Source organism: Rhinolophus sinicus, linkage group LG16 (assembly GCF_036562045.2).
Source record: "Rhinolophus sinicus isolate RSC01 linkage group LG16, ASM3656204v1, whole genome shotgun sequence".
Taxonomy (NCBI): Eukaryota; Metazoa; Chordata; class Mammalia; order Chiroptera; family Rhinolophidae; genus Rhinolophus; species Rhinolophus sinicus.
This window is the reverse complement of record NC_133765.1, coordinates 21,482,385-21,500,279: the sequence shown is the minus strand read 5'-3', so window position 1 is coordinate 21,500,279 and position 17,895 is coordinate 21,482,385. Positions and strand designations below refer to the sequence as shown.

General features: G+C 42.2%; 2 protein-coding genes across 6 annotated transcripts in view; one reads left to right on the top strand and one right to left on the bottom strand.

The window, feature by feature from the left end:
- Positions 1-9,411, bottom strand: part of CHEK2 (checkpoint kinase 2) — a 38,329-nt gene extending 28,918 nt beyond the window's left edge. For 2 of the 3 annotated variants that reach the window (XM_019743097.2, XM_019743099.2), the window contains exons 1-2: positions 9,177-9,411; positions 6,634-7,009 (exon numbers count right to left, since the gene is read on the bottom strand). In XM_019743097.2, the coding sequence (XP_019598656.2) occupies positions 6,634-7,003 (370 nt within the window). In that variant the 5' untranslated portion in view covers positions 7,004-7,009; positions 9,177-9,411. Of the gene's footprint in view, positions 1-6,633; positions 7,010-8,945; positions 8,968-9,176 lie in introns of those variants that run through there. The other variant, XM_074321046.1, reaches the window with a different exon arrangement.
- Positions 9,412-9,414: 3 nt separating this feature from the next.
- Positions 9,415-16,100, top strand: HSCB (HscB mitochondrial iron-sulfur cluster cochaperone). 3 transcript variants are annotated; one of them, XM_019743100.2, is made up of 6 exons: positions 9,415-9,737; positions 10,828-10,924; positions 11,237-11,326; positions 12,029-12,173; positions 12,454-12,501; positions 15,972-16,100. In XM_019743100.2, the coding sequence occupies exons 1-6, from the start codon at positions 9,502-9,504 to the stop codon at positions 16,061-16,063; spliced, it is 708 nt and encodes a 235-aa protein (XP_019598659.2). In that variant the 5' UTR covers positions 9,415-9,501; the 3' UTR covers positions 16,064-16,100. The 3 variants fall into 3 exon arrangements, with proteins under 3 accessions (XP_019598659.2, XP_019598660.2, XP_019598661.1); XM_019743101.2 differs by lacking the exons at positions 12,454-12,501; positions 15,972-16,100 and having other exon boundaries at positions 9,416-9,737; positions 11,237-11,331; positions 12,029-12,166; XM_019743102.2 differs by lacking the exons at positions 9,415-9,737; positions 10,828-10,924 and having other exon boundaries at positions 11,237-11,331.
- The last annotated feature ends 1,795 nt before the right edge of the window (positions 16,101-17,895 follow it).

Sequence of the window (17,895 nt, the reverse complement as noted above, 5' to 3'; positions counted from 1 at the left end):
CTGCTCACAGCAGCGGACAACAGTTCTGGCGGGCTGCTGGCCACTCACAGTGGCCGCCGGCCAGTAATGGCAGCCCAGCTCGACAGATAGCCCTTTGTTCAAAATCTTAGCTGTAGAGGGTGCAGTTCACTGGCCCATGTGGGAATCGAACCAGCAACCTGGGCATTAGAAGCACGACACTCCAACCACCTGAGTCACTGGGCCGGCCCGAAGCAATAAATTTTAAAAGGTACAAATAAATGAAAACATAGACCATGCTCATGGATAGGAGAATTAATATAGTTAAAATGTCCATATTATCCAATGCAATCTACTGATTCAATGCAATCCCTATCAAAACACCAATGGAACTAGAACTAGAACAAATCTTAAAATTTATATGGAACGATAAAAGACCCTGAATGGCCATGACAATCCTAAGAAAGAAGAACAAAGCTGAAGGTATTGTGCGACCTGATATCAAATTATACTACAAGGCCATGTAATCAATGCAGAATAGTATTGGCATAAAAACAGACACATAGATCAATGGAATAGAACAGAGAACCAGGAAAAAATAAATCCATGCCTATATGCTCATTTAATCTACGGCAAAGGAAGGAAAAATTTACATTAGGGTAAAGACAGTGTATTCAATAAATGGTACTGGGAAAACTGGGCAAATACATACAGAAAAATGAAACTCGACCACCTTCTTACATCATATACAAAAATAAACTCAAAATGGATTAAAAACTTAAATGTAACACCCAAAACCATAAAACTCCTGGATGAAAATAGAGAAAGTCAACTCTCAGACATTACCCTTAGTAATATTTTTACTAATTATATCTCCACGGGCAAGGGAAACAAAAGAAAAAATAAACAAAAGGGACTAGATTAAACTAAAAACTTTTTTCACTGCAAAGAAAACCATCAACAAACAAAGACATCCTACTGAATGGAAGAAGACATTTGTCAATGATACATCTGATAAGGGGTTAATATCAAAAATTTATTATAACACTCATACAACACCCAAAAAAAAAAAAATCAAATTTAAAAAATGGGCAGGGGAGCTGAACAGACATTTCTCCAAAGAGGACATAGAGATGGCCAATAGACATATGAAAAGATGCTCAATGTCACTAATCATCAGAGAAATGCAGATAAAAACCACAATGAGATATACCACTTCACTCCTGTCAGAAGGGCTATCATCAATAAATCAACACATAAGTTATGGCAACGATGTGGAGAAAAGGGAACCCTGGTGCCCTGTTGGTGGGACTGCAAACTGGTGCAGCCACTATGGAAACCAGTACAGAGATTCCTCAAAAAATTAAAAATAGAACTACCATATGACCCAGCAATTCCACTCTTGGGTATTTATCCAAAGAAATCCAAAACACTAATTCAAAAAACTTTAATATATGCATCCCTATGTTTACTGCAGCTCTATTCAAGATAGTCAAGATATAGAACCAACCAAAATGCATATCTATAGCTGATTGGATAAAGAAATTATGGTACATTTATACAATGGGGAACTACTCTGCCATAAAAAAGAATGAAATCAACCATGTGTGACAACATGGATGGACCTAGAGGGTTATGCTAAGTGAAATAAGTCAGACTGAGAAAGACAAATACCGTATGACCTTACTTATATATGGAATCTAAAGAACAGAATAAATGAGCAAACAAAATAAATAGGTTCAGAGATGCAGAGAAAAACCTGATGGTTGCTAGATGGGAGGGTGGTTGGAGGATGGGGAAGATGGTAAAGGGATTAGAAAGTACAAATTGGTAGTCACTAAATAGTCATGGGGATGTGAAATACAGTACAGGGAATATAATCAGTAATGTTTTAAAAGTAGGGAGTCAGATGAGTACTGGACTTATCGAGGGGATCACTTCATAGACTGTGTAGATGCCTGACCACTGCGCTGTACACCTGAAGCTGATGTAGAATATTGCCTGTGAACTACAAATATACGAGACCACGCAATTAAGCTCGCGAACTCATCATAGAAAAAGTGCTACCTGCTTCATTGCTGAATATCACAATGGTCACCATTGAGGTGCTCCCCTTGGGAAGCTATGCAGTGACGCCAGCGCCTCATCCACCCTTCAAAGCAATTTTGGAACTCTTTTTCTGGAATGGCCATCAGAGCTGTCATCATATTACTCTTGATGCCCTGAATGTCATCAAAATGTCTTCCTTTCAATATTTCCTTTATCTTCAGGTAAAGAAAGAAGTCCTTGGGGGCCAGATCAGGTGAGTAGGGAGAGTGTTCCAATACAGTTATTTGTTTACTGGCTGAAAACTCCCTCACAGACAGTACCGTGTGAGCTGGTGCACTGTCGTGATGCAAGAGCCATGAATTGTTGGCGAAAAGTTCAGGTCATCTAACTTTTTCACGCAGCCTTTTCAGCAATTCCAATTAGTGAACTTGGTGAACTGTTTGTCCAATTGGTACAAATTCATAATGAAAAATCTCTCCGATATCAAAAAAGGTTAGCAACATTGTTGCAACAAGTTCGCCAAGTACAAGTATACAGAGGGTGCCAAAAAAAGTATACACATTTTTAAAAAGGAAAAAACTGTATTAACATATTTAAAAAGGAAAAAATTGTAACACTCAATATATACCGATAGCAAAAGATGAATACAAGTCATGTATACACATTTTTTTGGCACCCCCAGTGTATATGTGTGTATATATATATATATATATATATATATATATATATATATATATAGTCACGGGATGTAAAGTACAGCATAGGGAATGTAGTCAATGGTACTGTAACAGCTATGTACGGTGTCAGATGGGTAGCAGACTTGGTGGGGTTATCCCTTTGTGAGGGGTGTTAATGTCTAATCAGTATGTTGTTTTGTACACCTGAAACTAATAAAAATAAAATTACACCTGAAAAAGAGTATAGCTCCTAGAACAATGCATATGGTAGGCAAGTAAATGTTCATGGAACGACGGACTTAAGACATTAGCAACTGAGATCACAGACAAGGGACTAATTTCCCTAGTATATGTGAAGTTCCTACAAATAAATAAGAAAAAGTCAAACAATCCAATAGAAAAAAGGTGAAGAATATGTAGAGACAAGTTAAGATTCCATGTTTCAGTGATCAGATTGACAAAAATCAAAAAGTCCCGTATTACATAATGTTGGTAAGAGCTACGAAGAAGCTGGTACTCTGATACATTGCCAGTCAGAATAAAATTTATACACTATCTAGGCAAGATAATTTGGCAAGATCTATCAGAATAACAGACGCAACCCCTTCACACGCATGAAAATGGCTGTAATTTTTTTTTTTTTTAAAGGAAACTAAAAGGCGGGCAGACAGCTCAGTTGGTTAGAGTGAGGGCGCTGAACAACAGGGTTGCTGGTTCGATTCCCACATGGGCCAGTGAGTTGTGCCCTCCACAACTAGACTGAAGGACAACTACTTGGAGTTGAGGGGCCCCAGAGAAACACACTGTTCCCCAATATTCCCCAATAAAATTTATAAAAAAATAAAAAAAGGAAAATAAGTATTGGCGAAGATGCAAAGAAACTTAAACCCACACACATTCCTGGTGGGAATGTAAAATGGTACAGCAACTATGGATAACAGTTTACCATTCCTCAAAAAGCTTAACATAGCCTGTTTCCCCGAAAATAAGACCTAGCCAGACCATCAGCTCTAATACATCTTTTGGAGCAAAAATTAATATAAGACCCAGTATTATATTACATTATATTATTCCGGGTCTTATAGTAAAATAAGACTGGATCTTATATTAATTTTTGCTCCAAAAGACGCATTAGAGCTGATGGTCCGGCTAGGTCTTATTTTCAGGGAAAAACGGTAGAAATGCCTTCTGACTCAGCAATTCCACTCCCAGGTATATACGCAAAAGAACTCAGAACAGGTACCCAAACAAATTCTTATACACGAGTATTTATACCTGTACTATTCACAACAGCCAAATGGTAGATACAACCCAAATGTTCATGAACGGATGAATGGATAAACACATTGTGGCATTTACATGGTGGAATACTACTCAGCCATAATAACGAATGAAGTACTCATATATGGTGGTACAACATACATGAACCATGAAAACATCATGCTAAGTGAAAGAAGCCAGACACAAAAGGCTACATAGTGTATGACCGTATTTATATGAAATATCCAGAATAGTTAAATCCTTGAAATGAAATGCTGATTGGTGGTTGAAGGGGCAGGAGAGGGAAATGGGAAGTTACTGCTTAATGGGTACAGAGTCTTATCTTGGAGTAATGAAAATGTTTTGGAAGTAGGTGGTGATTGAAAGTTATGATATAGTGAATGCCCCTGAACTGTTCTTTTAAAATGCTGAATTTTAAGTTATGTGAATTTCACTTCAATTTTTTAAAATTATATTTGCGAACTCCCATTGGCCCAGAAATTCCACTTCTAAGAATTAATCCTACAGATAGAATCATATGTATTATGAAAGGACATAAGGACACGTACAAAGTTATTAACTATACCATTATTCTTAGAACAAAAGATTATAAACAAACTAAACGTTCATTATTAAGGGGGTAGCTTCAATAAATTTTTAAATCTATAAAAAAGGAAAGAGGATCTTTACACTCTGGAAAGGATGTCTAAGATACATTGTTTAGTATAAAAAGCAAGTTGCTAAATTGTTGTGAATTAGTTAGTACAAAAATAAAGAGAATATACAGACACTTAGTCGCTAATACCGGGCTTGCCAAAAAAATGTATACAAATGACTTGTATTCATCTTTTGTTATGGGTATATATTGAGTATTACAATTTTAATAGTTTTTTCCTTTTTTAAAATGTATATAAAATTTTTTGCCCCCCTCTGTATATGCATCAAATATCTCTGGAAGGCTACACAGAAATCAGCAATACTGGGAAGTAGTTGGGGGAAGGATAGAAGTTAGATGAACACCTTGCATCTCTTTTGAATTTTGTACCTAATATAAATATGACCTCTTCAAAAAATCAAATTAATCATTTGAAAAGAGTTTGTAGTCTAGTGGGGAGGCAAACATGAAAACAACAATGCAGGCAGACTGTCCAAGGGAAGCACAGATGCAGGGCCTAGGCAACTCTGGCTGGGGCTATCAAGTAGGCTTCTTGGAGGAGGCGAGACAGGAAGGCTAGATTGAACTGCCCCTTGGAAGGCAATATGGCTGTATCCATGACAAAGTAAAGCCATTCCTACTCTATGACCCAGGAATTTGACTCAGGCTCTACCCTGGAGATACATTTCTCAACTGACCAAGGAGACAACTACGGTTACAAGGACGTTCACTGCAGTCTTGCTTAACAAAAACTAAAAACAACCTCAGCATCTATTAATAGGGGAAGGAAGAAATGAATTGTGGTATTTCTGTTAGAAACCAGGAACTTTGGGGCAGTTGGGGGAAAGGGCATGGAGAGTTTATCAGGACACTCAGCCCAGGGATGGTGGACAGAGAATGCAAGGGACCGCCTCTCCTGGGAGGCTGCTCTGACCTTTGCTCATTAGGAGACCTCAGGCAGATGTGTGGCGGAGGGCAGGGAGAGCAAGGTAGGAGGTAAGGAGACCAGCTCTCAGTGAGGCAGTTAGGGGTATGAACCCAAGGAAGGATGGGCCCCTCCTCCTAGTAGAGAAGAGGATACAGGTGAGAGTATGTGGGAGAAAAGAAATAGATATATTAGTTTTAGCAAGGAAATTGACAGTTTAGGTTAAGTTCTTTTCCCTCTTTGAAGTTCAAATTCACAGTCCTCCCTCTCAGAGGATCCTATATCACTGAAAAAATTGAGGCCACCTGGGAAGTTAACCCATCTCTCCCTTCAATCCCATTCAATCCCAATCTTTGGCCTATCTTCCTCATCTTTGTTTTAACATTATTTTCCTATTCTACAGATGAGGACTGAGACTCAGAGAAGTAGCATCATTTGCCTGAAATCACACAGCTAGAGAGCTAGGACTTGAACCCGTATCTCTGACTGCAGCACCCTCAGCCTGCCCCCACTCCCCCAACCACACTCTCACCCTTATTTTCTTCCCATTGAAGCATTTTGAATCTCTCCCCCAGATTCTCTCACACTCGTTTCATACATTAACAAGCCTCCCTTGGGTTCCAGTCCCCTTTGGCTCCTAACTAATTTCATTACCTTTCTTGCCCTACTCACTTCTTTCACAATGACAGGTCAAGAACATAGGTTTAAAGTCTGAAAGTCATAGGTTCAAATGCTGCCTCTCCCAACTCCAAACTGTAAGACTGTAGACAAGTCAATAATTTCTCTCTAAGCCTAAATTTGCTCTTCTGTAAAATGGTGGTAAAAAATAACAATATTCTCTCATAGGATTATTTTGCAAGTTAAATAGGATAGTCCCAACACTCCACCCAACATCAGGCCAGCATCAGGTGGGCAGGAGCTGTCTTAGTGCAGGGAAGATGACAGATCCTGGCACAAGTTCAAGACTTGGCACAGGTGCCCATAGTCCTGGATCAACTTATACAGGCCCCACACTGGCAGTCTTGAGTTTTTTGCTGCAACAAATGTCTAATTGTTTTTCTGAACACAATATTAATATCACACATATTAATATAACAAAGGGTTCTTACCAAAATTGGAGAATCCATCCTGAAGGGCCCATAATCGAGCCCAAGGGGCAGGGACGGGCTCCTCAGGTTCCTGGTCCTCAGGAATAGAATACAGTTCCTGAGTGGACACCGTGTCTAAGGAGCTCAGTGTCCCCGAGCTGGAGTGAGAGGATTGGCTGGACGTGGGTACTGTGCTGGTGGAGGAGCTGGACGTGTTCTGAGACTGTGAGCCGGAGCCTTGGGTCTGTGGGGAGAGGTCATGGGACTGCGAAGAGAGGTCATGGGACTGCGAGAAGCCGCCTTGGGACTGCGAGCAGGCACTGCTGCCAGGAGACTGCGTGCGGGCACTGCCATGGGACTGCTGACACTCCTCATCCGTCTCCCGAGACATCACGACCTCAAAAACAAATGTCCAACAATAAGGTAAGTTTCAAGAAACAAGACTTAAAGTTCAAGAATGAAGGATGGGAATATTATGATGGCAATAAAAAAAGAAAAAAGCCAGGGCAAGCATGCTCTGCAAAACTTAAAATTTTAACAGTCTAGACCTATAGTTCTTCTGGGCTGAGTTTTTCGTCAGATCAATTTCACTGGATCAGTTTTTTTGTGTGACAGTCAAAAACCCCAGGGGGGAAAAAGAAAATCTTCAAAGGCTATAAAGAAGTGAAAAGCAATAAAATGAGTTAGGGAGAGGAAAGAGATTCAGGGAGAAGGAAGAGATTTGTAACGGCTTACATTCACCATTTTGTTTTCAATTTTTATTTATTTATTTTTTAATCAAAGACGATTAGGGAGCAGTGTTTTTCCAGGACCCATCAGCTCCAAGTCAAGTCGTTGTTTTCAATCTAGCTGTGGAGGGCGCAGCTTACTGGCCCATGTGGGAATCGAACCGGCGACCTTGTTAGGAGCACCGCGCTCTAACCAACTGAGCCAATCAGCCGCCCCCATTCACCCGATTTTTAAAAATCAGAAGTGAAACCTAAAATGGATTCATTAATACAATCAACATTAAATTTAATATATGTTTTGGAAAGAGAAAGGGGAAGGGTTTGGTGGCTTGGGGTAAAAGATGGGCAAAGTGAAACTTATTTGCTGCACCACTCCAGGGGGGACATTTACATAAAAAGGTCACTGATGCCCCTCCCCTAAACTAGCTCCAGGAAATTGATTCCTTGACACCTAAGGGCTGGGCCACTTAAGGAGGCAGGCAGAAGACAAAGACTGCTCTAAACAACTCTACCTCGACCTTTGTGATGCTAAGTAACTATAGGTCACCTTTTCAGCATCCTAAAAGGCCTCCCAGCCCTGCAGAATCTTACAGAAACCACCCTTTGAGCTACAGGACACCAAAACAGAGGTTCCCACCCTTGCTTTAGGATTAACTTGATGGACAGTTAAACTCTGATAACAGAACCCACAGTAAAGTCAAAGTAACTTTCAAACCCTCACTTTAAATCCCCAATCTGATTTTTTTTAAAGATACATTCTCTCCCGATCCCCACTCAGGCCACTCCTCCAGAACATAGTAAGGATTACTCACACTGACTGCATTTACACAGCTTTCCAGATACAAAGGTCCTGATGAGTTTTCCTTAAAGCACCCCAGGAAGGTGATGCCAGAGCTGAGTCTGCCTCTCCAGCAGCCCTAATACTACCTCAGCCAGGCTGAGTGAGTCCTTCTGCAGTTTTTTTGAGCAAGACTTCTCCGCCCTGAAAACTGGCAAAAGACAGTGTGCCAAGAGGTAACTATCATCGCTTATGATACATAAGGGTCTACCAGGCCGGGATCACACTGGCCTCAGTGTAGAGAAAGTACAGTGGAGTGGTTAGAGGCAAAGAGGTCTGGAGTCAGATGCCTAAAAAATCTTTGCATGACCTTTAGGTAAATCAACCTCTTGAAACCTTATCTGAATAAAGGAGATAGATCTTTCCGATTAAACGAGATGATACATGAACTCTCCTCCTCCAGTATTCTTGATAATTGGGACAACAGAATTCCAACCCTCAAGAATCCAACAGCCGTAAAAGACCTTACAAGTGCAACACAATTTTTTTTTCGAATAGAGAAACCGAGTCCGAAGGAGGGCTGGTACCCTCCTACCCTCTCCTCGCCACCCCATTCCACACACGTACTTATGGACACTTGCAGAGCATCCTCCGACACAAGTAAGTATATTTCCAATTCCTGCAGTGCCTATCCGCTAAAAATCGATTCTCAATACGTTATTTTCAAGATTGAACCTCAAGTATGGTAATAATTACTGACATTTATAGAACTCTTCACAAAGCAACTTTGCTCTGATTTTGAAGAGCACAACTTTGTTCCTTCTTACCCTGTACGTCTGGGCCAGTTACAGCTTGTAAGTAACTGAGGAAGTAACTGGAAGTTCATCTACAAAGGAAGAGAGTCGTCCACGCATTCCTCTCACCCCACCCCACCCCACCCCCGCCGAAGCTCAAAAAGAGCACAAAGCGGAAGCTCGAGATATTTAGTTCGCCTTAATTCCCTGAGGGCGGGATTCGAACTTCCAAACACCCGAGAGAAGATACCCACTATAACTCACCTCGTGCGCCCACCTGGAGCCACAGACTCACAGCTACCGCCACTAGCGGACTGGCGCTAAACAGATACAAAGTCCACCCTCAGCCAATCAAAACAGTCCTCCTCCCCTCCCGACCAATGAGGAGCAGCGGATGTAGCCATCCACGATAGCCTCACTGCTTGCTGGGAGTTGTAGTTTAAAATTCAGAGCGGGACTCAGAATCCAGGTTTCCCTCGGGTGATCCCGCCCCCTCAGTTCTCCAGCCAATCAGCAACACTAATCTGGTGGGCCATTTGTCCCCTTATCCCCCTACAGGTGACCGCGGCGAAACTAGGCCGCGAGCCAAATGTGGAGCGGGAGAACCCGGGCCTTGCTCCGGGTGTGGGGGTTGTGGCCGACTGGTGTCCTCGGAAGGAGACCAATAAGCTGTAATGCTGCGTCACTAGCGGGAAGCAACTGCCCCCCGTGTTGGAACTGCGGCGGCCCAAGGGGCCCCATTCGTGGGGACGGGTTCTTCTGCCCGCAGTGCCGCGCGCTGCAGCCGCCTGACCCCACGCGGGACCACTTCAGCCTTATGGACTGGTACGGAAACGGCTTCGGGAAACGCCCCGGAGCGAGAGGGAAGGGCCGATCAGGTTTGGGAAGGAGAAGGAGGGGCCACTTAGATACGTGGGCGGAGCCTTAGAGGCCAGGGTCTAGGTGGGTGTCGGGCCTGGGAGAATTGAGGACGGTCCTGAGAAAGAGGAAATTGTGGGGCGGGCCTGAGGGAACGGCTTTGAGGGATGGAGACTGGGTGGAGGGCGGACTGGAGGGGCGGGGAATGAAGTTAGAGGAAATTGAGGGGCGGAGACTATTAAGGTAGAGGGAAACGAGGGGCGGGGCCTGAGAGAAGGCGAAGTTGAGAGGTGGAGTCTGAAGGAAGGATACTTGCAGGGCCCTTGGAGAAGGGAAACTTGAGGGTTAGGATCAGAACCATGAAAGTTGGATTGAGACTTTTAAGAAAGGAGTACTGACGTGTTATCCAAAATAAGGGAGTAAAAGCATGGAAAAACTTAATATTGTGGGCAGAGTCTAAGGGAAAAGTGAGAATTGGAGGGACAAGATCTGAGGAATAGGTGTTTTTCTTGTTTTCCTCTCAAGGTTGAGGAGCTTTGGTGAAGTGGTAAAGTTTGGGCGGAGCTAAACTGATAAGATGGGGCAGGCTCTGGGAATAGAAAGCAAAAGGGATTAGATTAAAATAAAGTGAGAGACAGAGATGAAGGGACTCAGGCCTTGGAAAGATAGGGAGGGATTGGGAATGCCGCTTCCCCTTAACTCTGAGATCTCACTCCACCAATCACTGAGCACTTAGGATGGGCTGCAGTAACACTACCCTTTTAAGTTCCTCAAGGGTGGGAAATTCGTTCCCACCTCAGGACCTTAGCACATTTCTTCTGATCTTTGATTACTCTTCATCATCATTCATCTTGCAACACAAATGCCATCTCTTTGTCCACCACATTTACGACTCTCTCAGACCCTTTTCTGGTTTTCTTCACAGCACCTACCACTTTTAGAAATTATCTCTCTGCATGTTTATTGTATATTTCCCCATGGGAACAGGAACCAGACCCATAGTATACAAATCTATAAATACTTGATGCATGAATTTTATCTCCCTATTTTCTTCCAGCAACCGTTCCTTCAGAGTTGACACTGTGAAGCTCCAGCATAGGTACCAGCAATTACAGCGTCTTGTGCACCCAGATTTCTTCAGCCAGAGGTCTCAGGTAGCCTATTGGCCACCCCTAATCATACCTACACACATATGCATTCTGGGTGGGTGGTGGTGGTCTTGTGGTTGTGTGATTATCAGGGATAGCCAGCTCTACCCTGTGGCAACCAGACGCCAGCCAGGCAGGTCCTGGACCTGTCCTGCAAAATTAGAACCCATCGGTTGAAAATAAATAAATCTTATCCCACACTGGTTCTATTTTGGCCACTTCCTTAGGTGCCTGCCCATCAGTATTTTATGAAACAGTTTGTGAATATCAGATGGCTGATTTGGATGGTAATAAGACTATCTTCATATCCACTAACAGATTGAAAAGGATTTCTCAGAGAAGCATTCGACCCTGGTGAATGACGCCTATAAGACCCTTCTGGCCCCCCTGACCAGGGGAGTATACCTTGTAAGGTGATTTCCCAACCCTCCTATGCATGACTGCCTGCTGTCCACTATGGTACAGCTGCTGCCCTGTATTCAGCAGAGGAGTGCTTGAGACCTGATCTAGTCCAGGGACCCAACTACATTTAGCCTCAAAGATACTACACGATGGGGGTGGCTGGTTAGCTCAGTTAGTTAGAGTGTGATGCTGATAACACCAAGGTTGCCGGTTCGATCCCCACAGGGGCCACTTTGAGCTGCGCCCTCCTTAAAAAAAAAAAAGTTACTACATGAGTATAGTTTTCTCTGAATATCCTCTGTAAATCTTACTTGCCCAATTGCATTTTTAAAAAACCATTATTTGATAAATTCAATGATTGGATGGTGATGACTTTTAGGAAAGAGTAATTTTGGGCATTTTTTTTGGAGGGTAAAGTGAACACCTTAGAATTTTACGATTTAATAGAATCTTCCCAAATATCTGCTTCAAATTCTCAAGTGGAGAAATGACTCCCCAAGGGTCACACAGTTCTAAGTAGCAGAAAGGAATCCTGTCGAAGCATTCCTTTCTCAGTTCAATGTTCCAACATCCTACCCTGACACTTTCATTGTTAGGACAGTTCAGGTTTTCCCTATGAGTGGTATTCTGTTCAGAAGGGTGAGTAGGATTGACTCTGGTCGTAGTCTCTTGAAGCAAACTTATTTTCCCTACTTTATGCCCAAATAGCTAAAGCTCCATGGTGTAGAGATTCCTGAAGGAACAGATTATGAAATGGACGGGCAATTTCTCATGGAAATAATGGACATTAATGAAAAACTTGCAGAAGCTCAAAATGAAGCTGCCATGAAAGAGATTGAATCTATTGTCAGAGGTAAAAGATAAAATACCACCAAATGCATTTTATTGCTATTAAGTGTACATGTCCAGCGTTAAATGAAAAATGAACATAAAGAATATATATTGGCCTCATAATGATTCAGGGAGGGTTTTTTTTCTCTTTCTTTCCTGATTATACCGAAACCAATTTTGTCTGGAGGTGAGACTTGTAACACCCCTACCTCTCTGGAATGTAGCCATAAACCAAGAAGTGTTGACTTCATATCATGAGTCAATTTAAATAGAAAAATTACAATAATGGTTTTCTCTTTCAGCTAAACAGAAAGAATTGACTGACAGTGTAAGCAGAGCTTTTGAACAAGGTACTTTCTTCATTTCTTGACCTTCTTAAATATGGAAAGAAATTGTAAGCACTGAGGTACAGCCATGCATTCAACAAGTAGCTATTATATACTCATGGTAGGTACCTGGGGAGGTATTAAATATAGATGAGTCTACATTTTTGTCTTCAAGAATTCACAATCTTGCTGGGAAAACAATCTGTGTGCCAAAAACAATGATACGCCAGTGAAGGAGTGCATGAGGGAAAGTGCTTTCATTTCCCTTTAACAAGTAGAAGATAAGGTGAGGGATGGGGGCTGAAGCCAACCAGTAGATCCTGAGGGCAAGGCTGCGCAGTCAACATGTGGCAAAGCCTGCACACCCCTTTTGCTGCAAAACCCGGAAGGAGAAGCCCATGACAGAACTGTGCCCAAATTACAAATACGGAATATTCATCCTTGTCCCCACTGCTCCTGGCTGTCAGGTTGAAGAGACTATTTCTATTTCCAGCTGTTTTTCCGCAAGAACAACTTTTCTCTCCATTCCTGACTATGGCCACCGCTTAACTAAGAGAGGAATGGCCCTTTGGCTTAGGGTTCATTTGATTGCAGGAAGCAGAAAGCCACTTGAGCTAGACTAGATAAAGGGAGGTGACTGTAAGGAAACAGGGCTACCTCCCAGAATCCAAAGAGAAAGTCCCTGCAATGATTATAGGACAGTGTGACAAGAGCTTTTCTGGGACAGAACCTGGAAACCAGAAAGCAGTCTGGAGCCAAGACTTTGGTCCTGGACTCAGTGCCCCTGGCAGTCATTCCACCCTCCTGTCCTTTCTAAAGCCACTTCTGTCTGCTTCCTTTTTAGTACATGGTACCCCAAAGTGGCCTCTCCCACCGGATGACTCCTTAATCCTCCATGGTGTATTACCTTATAAGAACAAGGCCTCTCACCATCTGACTAGAGTCCCCTAAACACAACTCTAGATTTCAGAGAGAGGGAATTTGATTGGCCCAGCTTTATAGCCAGATGTGCACTCCAGTACAGTCAGGGACCAAGGAGATCAGCTTACACAGTGTACTGCCTACTTTGCAGGGACTGTAGGAGTCAATGCTGAGGAACACAGGGAAAGTATCCAAAAAGATAGGGGTCGGGGGAATATATGGATTAACAGCAGAAAACAGGAAACTAGCCCTACATGTCTGCCTGAAATCTATGTCTCCAACCCACTGGCTAAGACGGTCAGATTGTATTCCATCAGGACCCACCCCCGTTCCTGTTGCACCTTTGTATACTTTTACTTTTTTAATTATAAAGTATAATTTTAGGAAAGAATAAATGACACTTAAGTACAATTTAAAGAATAATAACAGAACAAACACCCATGTCTCCACCACCCAACTTAAGAAATAGAACATACAAAGAAGATACATAAATAGCCAGCAAGTGCCTGAAAAGATACTCAGTATCACTAATCATGAGGGAAATGAAAATTAAAACCACAGAATACCATCTCATACCCATTTAGGATGGCTACTATTAAAAAAAAGAAAAGAAAAGAAAGGAAAGGAAAGAAAAGTATTGGAGAGAACATGAAGTTAGAACCACAGTATGAGTATGGCGTTTCCTCAAAAAGTTCAAAATAGAGTTCTGATACAACCCAGCCATTCCACTTCTGGGTATATACCTAAAGAATTGATAGCAGGGATTCCAAGAGATATTTGTGCACTGTCATAGATAAACAAAGCTAGATACTAAAGTAAGGACAGATTTGAATCAGTAATAACTATTGCAATAGGAAAACGAGTCCAGCGTGAAGTAAACTCAACTTCGATTTGTGACTGGGCATTTTAAAGGGAGAATGAGCAAATACGGAGGCGGTGCACAAGGGCTCAGTAGGGTCAGGAAGTGAAAAATTCCAAAAGTGGGAAGGGAGGAAGTTGGTCCACGTGAAACCTATCTGGGTTTGCTACTTGGCGATTATTAAAGTTCCTCCTACAGAGCCTGTGAGACAGGGGCTCTATCTTCAGGTATTGGCGGTAATAAATAGTAAATTCTTTTGGCAGCCATGAATTTTCAAAGCAGGCATTTTAACGGGGCTGGGTTTATCACAGGGATGTGGTCTTGAGCTGTTAGAAACTAATGTTAGTGTTTGTTCAAGTCTTTATAGGTCAAGGTTGAGGCCCAGTAGAGAAGACGGTTCAGAGGACCCTGACGAGAGTTTAGTCCAGGAGAGAATTTGTATCAACACCCATGATCATTGAATTTTTCACAAAAGCTAACGGAAGCAACCCAAGTATCCGTCAATGGTTGAATGGATAAACAAAATGTTGTATGTACATACAGTGGAATGTTATTCAGACGTAAAGAGGAAGGAAATGCGGATACATGCTACAACATGGATGAACTTTGAGGATATTATGCTAAAATAAGCTAATCACAAAAAGATAAATACTGTATGATTCCACTTACATGAGGTGCCCAGAATAGTTAACTTCATAGAGATGTAAAATAGAATGGTGGTTGCCAGGGGCTAGAAGGAAGGGGGAATCAGGAGTTTTTGCTTCCTAGGTACACAGTTTCAGTTTTACAAGATGAAAAGAGTTCTGTGGATAAATGGCACTGATGGTTTCACAGCAATGTGAATGTACTTAATGCCACTGAACTCTACACTTAAAAATGTTTACAATGATAAATTTTGTTGTGTGTATTTTGCCACAATTAAAAGAACTTTTATAAATATTAAAACTAAATAAATAAAATAAATGTACAACACATAGGCCCTTTGCAATAGCATTCCCCTTCCACGGTAACCACTCTCCTGAATTTTGTGTCAATCATTCCCTTGTTTTTCTTGATAGTTTTAATTATGTATGAATATAATGGTATATTATTTCGTTTTGCATACATCTAAGTCAGGGTTTCTCAACCTTGGCACCACCAACATTTTGGGCCAGATAATTCTTTGTTGTAGGGGGCTGTCCTTCATACTGTAGGATGTTTATCAGCACCCCTAGCATCTACCCACTAAATGCCAGTGTCACCCTCCGAGTTGAGACAAACCAAAAATGTCTCCAGACGTTGCCAAATGTCCCAGTGGGCACAAAATCACCCCAGGTCAAGAACCACTAATTTAAGGGCTTCATTCCCAGAGACTGAGGTACAGAGACAGTCTTACAACAGCAGTGCTTCTACATCCTCTGGGGTAGACCGTCACGTATGATACAGGGTAACTCTGAAAACACACCCATTTATTACTTGGGGACTGTCCTGGAGAGAATCAGCTTCTCTTAGTGAAAGTCTGAATCCTGTGAATAAGCGTGCTTTTTACCTTTTTTGGTTAGTCCCTTTGCCCCCTTAACAATCCAGATGTTCTCCCGCTCGCTCTGATTTACTGAGTAATGGATCAGCCCTCCAGAGGCTGGGGCTCAACTTTAATCCAGCTGCTTCGGTCAATAGAGTTAGTTGTATTCTTGTTTGAAATGAAGCCTCACATTAATGTCTTTGTTTATTTCAGATGATTTTGAAAAAGCCAAGGAAATTTTAACAAAGATGCGATACTTTTCAAATGTAGAAGAGAAGATCAAGTTAAAGACGATTCCCCTCTAATTGTTAATGTTTTAAAAATAAAGTTCTTATATATTTCTTTCCTGGCTTCTGCTAATTAAGACTCGATATGCTTTGGGCCGCCCCCGTGGCTCCTAATGCCAAGGTCACCGGTTCAGTTCCCACGTGGGCCAGTGAACTGTGCCCTCCACAGCTAAGATTGTGAACAACGGCTCTCCCTGGAGTTGGGCTGCCCTGAGCAGCCGGAGGTCAGCTTGTGCTGCCATGGGCTGCTGTGTGCTGCCAGGAGCAGCCAGTGGCCAGCGTGAGTGGCCTGCAGCCATCGTGAGGGGCTGACAGCCAGCAAGAGCTACGGGGAGCTGCTGTGGGCAGCTGACTGACAACCGGTGACCAACTGCCTCAGCCGGGGGGAGCACAAGGCTCATAATACCATCAGCATGGGCCAGGGAGCTGTGTCTTACACAACTAGACTGAGAAACAACAGCTTGAACTGGAGTGGGGGGCGGGGGAGGCAGAAGAAGGGGGGAAAAAGGAAAAACAGAAAAAGACTAGATATGCTTTAACTGCTTATCTTAATTAAACCTGTAGCTCAAGCATTAATGGATGGCAAAGTTTGTCATGCCACCAGAAACAGCTTAGCCAGAGTTTGGTTAGTTTTTCATGTGATGCTTGATACACGGTGCCCCTAGCTAGGCCAATGGATGATGAGGGGATGGGACCAACTTGAGGCCCTAGAAGGGGTGTGGCAAACTTTTCTGCAAAGGGCCAGGTAGTAAATATTTTAGGCTTTGTGGGCCATACTGCCTCTGTTGTGACTACTCAACTTGCCATGGCAGCACTTTATTTATAAGATAGGCAGTGAGCTAGATTTGGCCTTGGGTTTGCCACTTCCTTCCCTAGAACCACATCTTCCCGATGGCATGACCTAATAGACAGTCCTCTTGTTAGTATGGCCTGCAGGGCCTTCTGTTTGGTAACCATGCATAGCTGCCTAAGTCTCTGGATCAACGAAGATTAAAATAGAAAATTCTGATTTAAAAAACTCTAAGAAACACCATTCAAATTCTTGGAGAGAGCTGCTTGTTTATAATTGAAAAAGTCATCAAATATATGGTGATAGAAGGAGAACTGACTCTGGGTGGGGAACACACAATGGGATTTATAGATGATGTAATACAGAATTGTACACCTGAAATCTATGTAACTTTACTAACAAGTGTCACCCCAATAAACTTTAACTTAAAAACAAAAAGAAAAATTCAGGGTTCTGAACCAAGGTCTACATACTACCAGAGCTTAAAACTGCAGCTCCTTTGCATCCGCCCTCTTCCTTATCTAAGAATTTGTATCTTGTGAATCTTGATCTAGCAGCTATCTGGCTTAATGGTACTTAGGAATATCAGTACAATCTCCAACCCTCTCACAATTTACAAGGAGAATGCGTTACTTGTCTAAAAACACAAAGGGAATCCTTTACATAATTTCAATGCAAGCAAATGTCCAGATTAAATTGGATGCTTCTGCAAAGATGGAGGAGAGGAAAGGAGTATTTGATATATTTCTGTAGACAATCTTTATTCCTTCTTCAGAACAATGATCAGGACCACAGCAATCTGACCACAAAAAGAAATCAGATAAATGTTGCCTCAAATGACACCTTTGGAAGAACTTGAAAGAAACTTTCCCTTACCTGTTGCCATCCACTGGAAAGGCAATTGGAATGGCCTCCCAGCAAACCACTTCTGACTTGCGAAATAATTTTAAAAGACTTTATTTCTAAGTCAGTGGAATTACTTTTTTCCCCTCTTTTTTTCTTTTCGCCTAAGCTCCAAGTTTAGCGGGACTTGTAAAGCAGGAACACTTTCCAGTATTCC

Bases quoted from the DNA above. Each gene is read 5' to 3' on its own strand.
- HSCB (XM_019743100.2), top strand. From the start codon at position 9,502: ATGTGGAGCGGGAGAACCCGGGCCTTGCTCCGGGTGTGGGGGTTGTGG. The intron at 9,738-10,827 runs GTACGGAAACGG...ATTTTCTTCCAG, and splicing joins CACTTCAGCCTTATGGACTG to CAACCGTTCCTTCAGAGTTG. The intron at 11,327-12,028 runs GTAAGGTGATTT...ATGCCCAAATAG, and splicing joins TGACCAGGGGAGTATACCTT to CTAAAGCTCCATGGTGTAGA.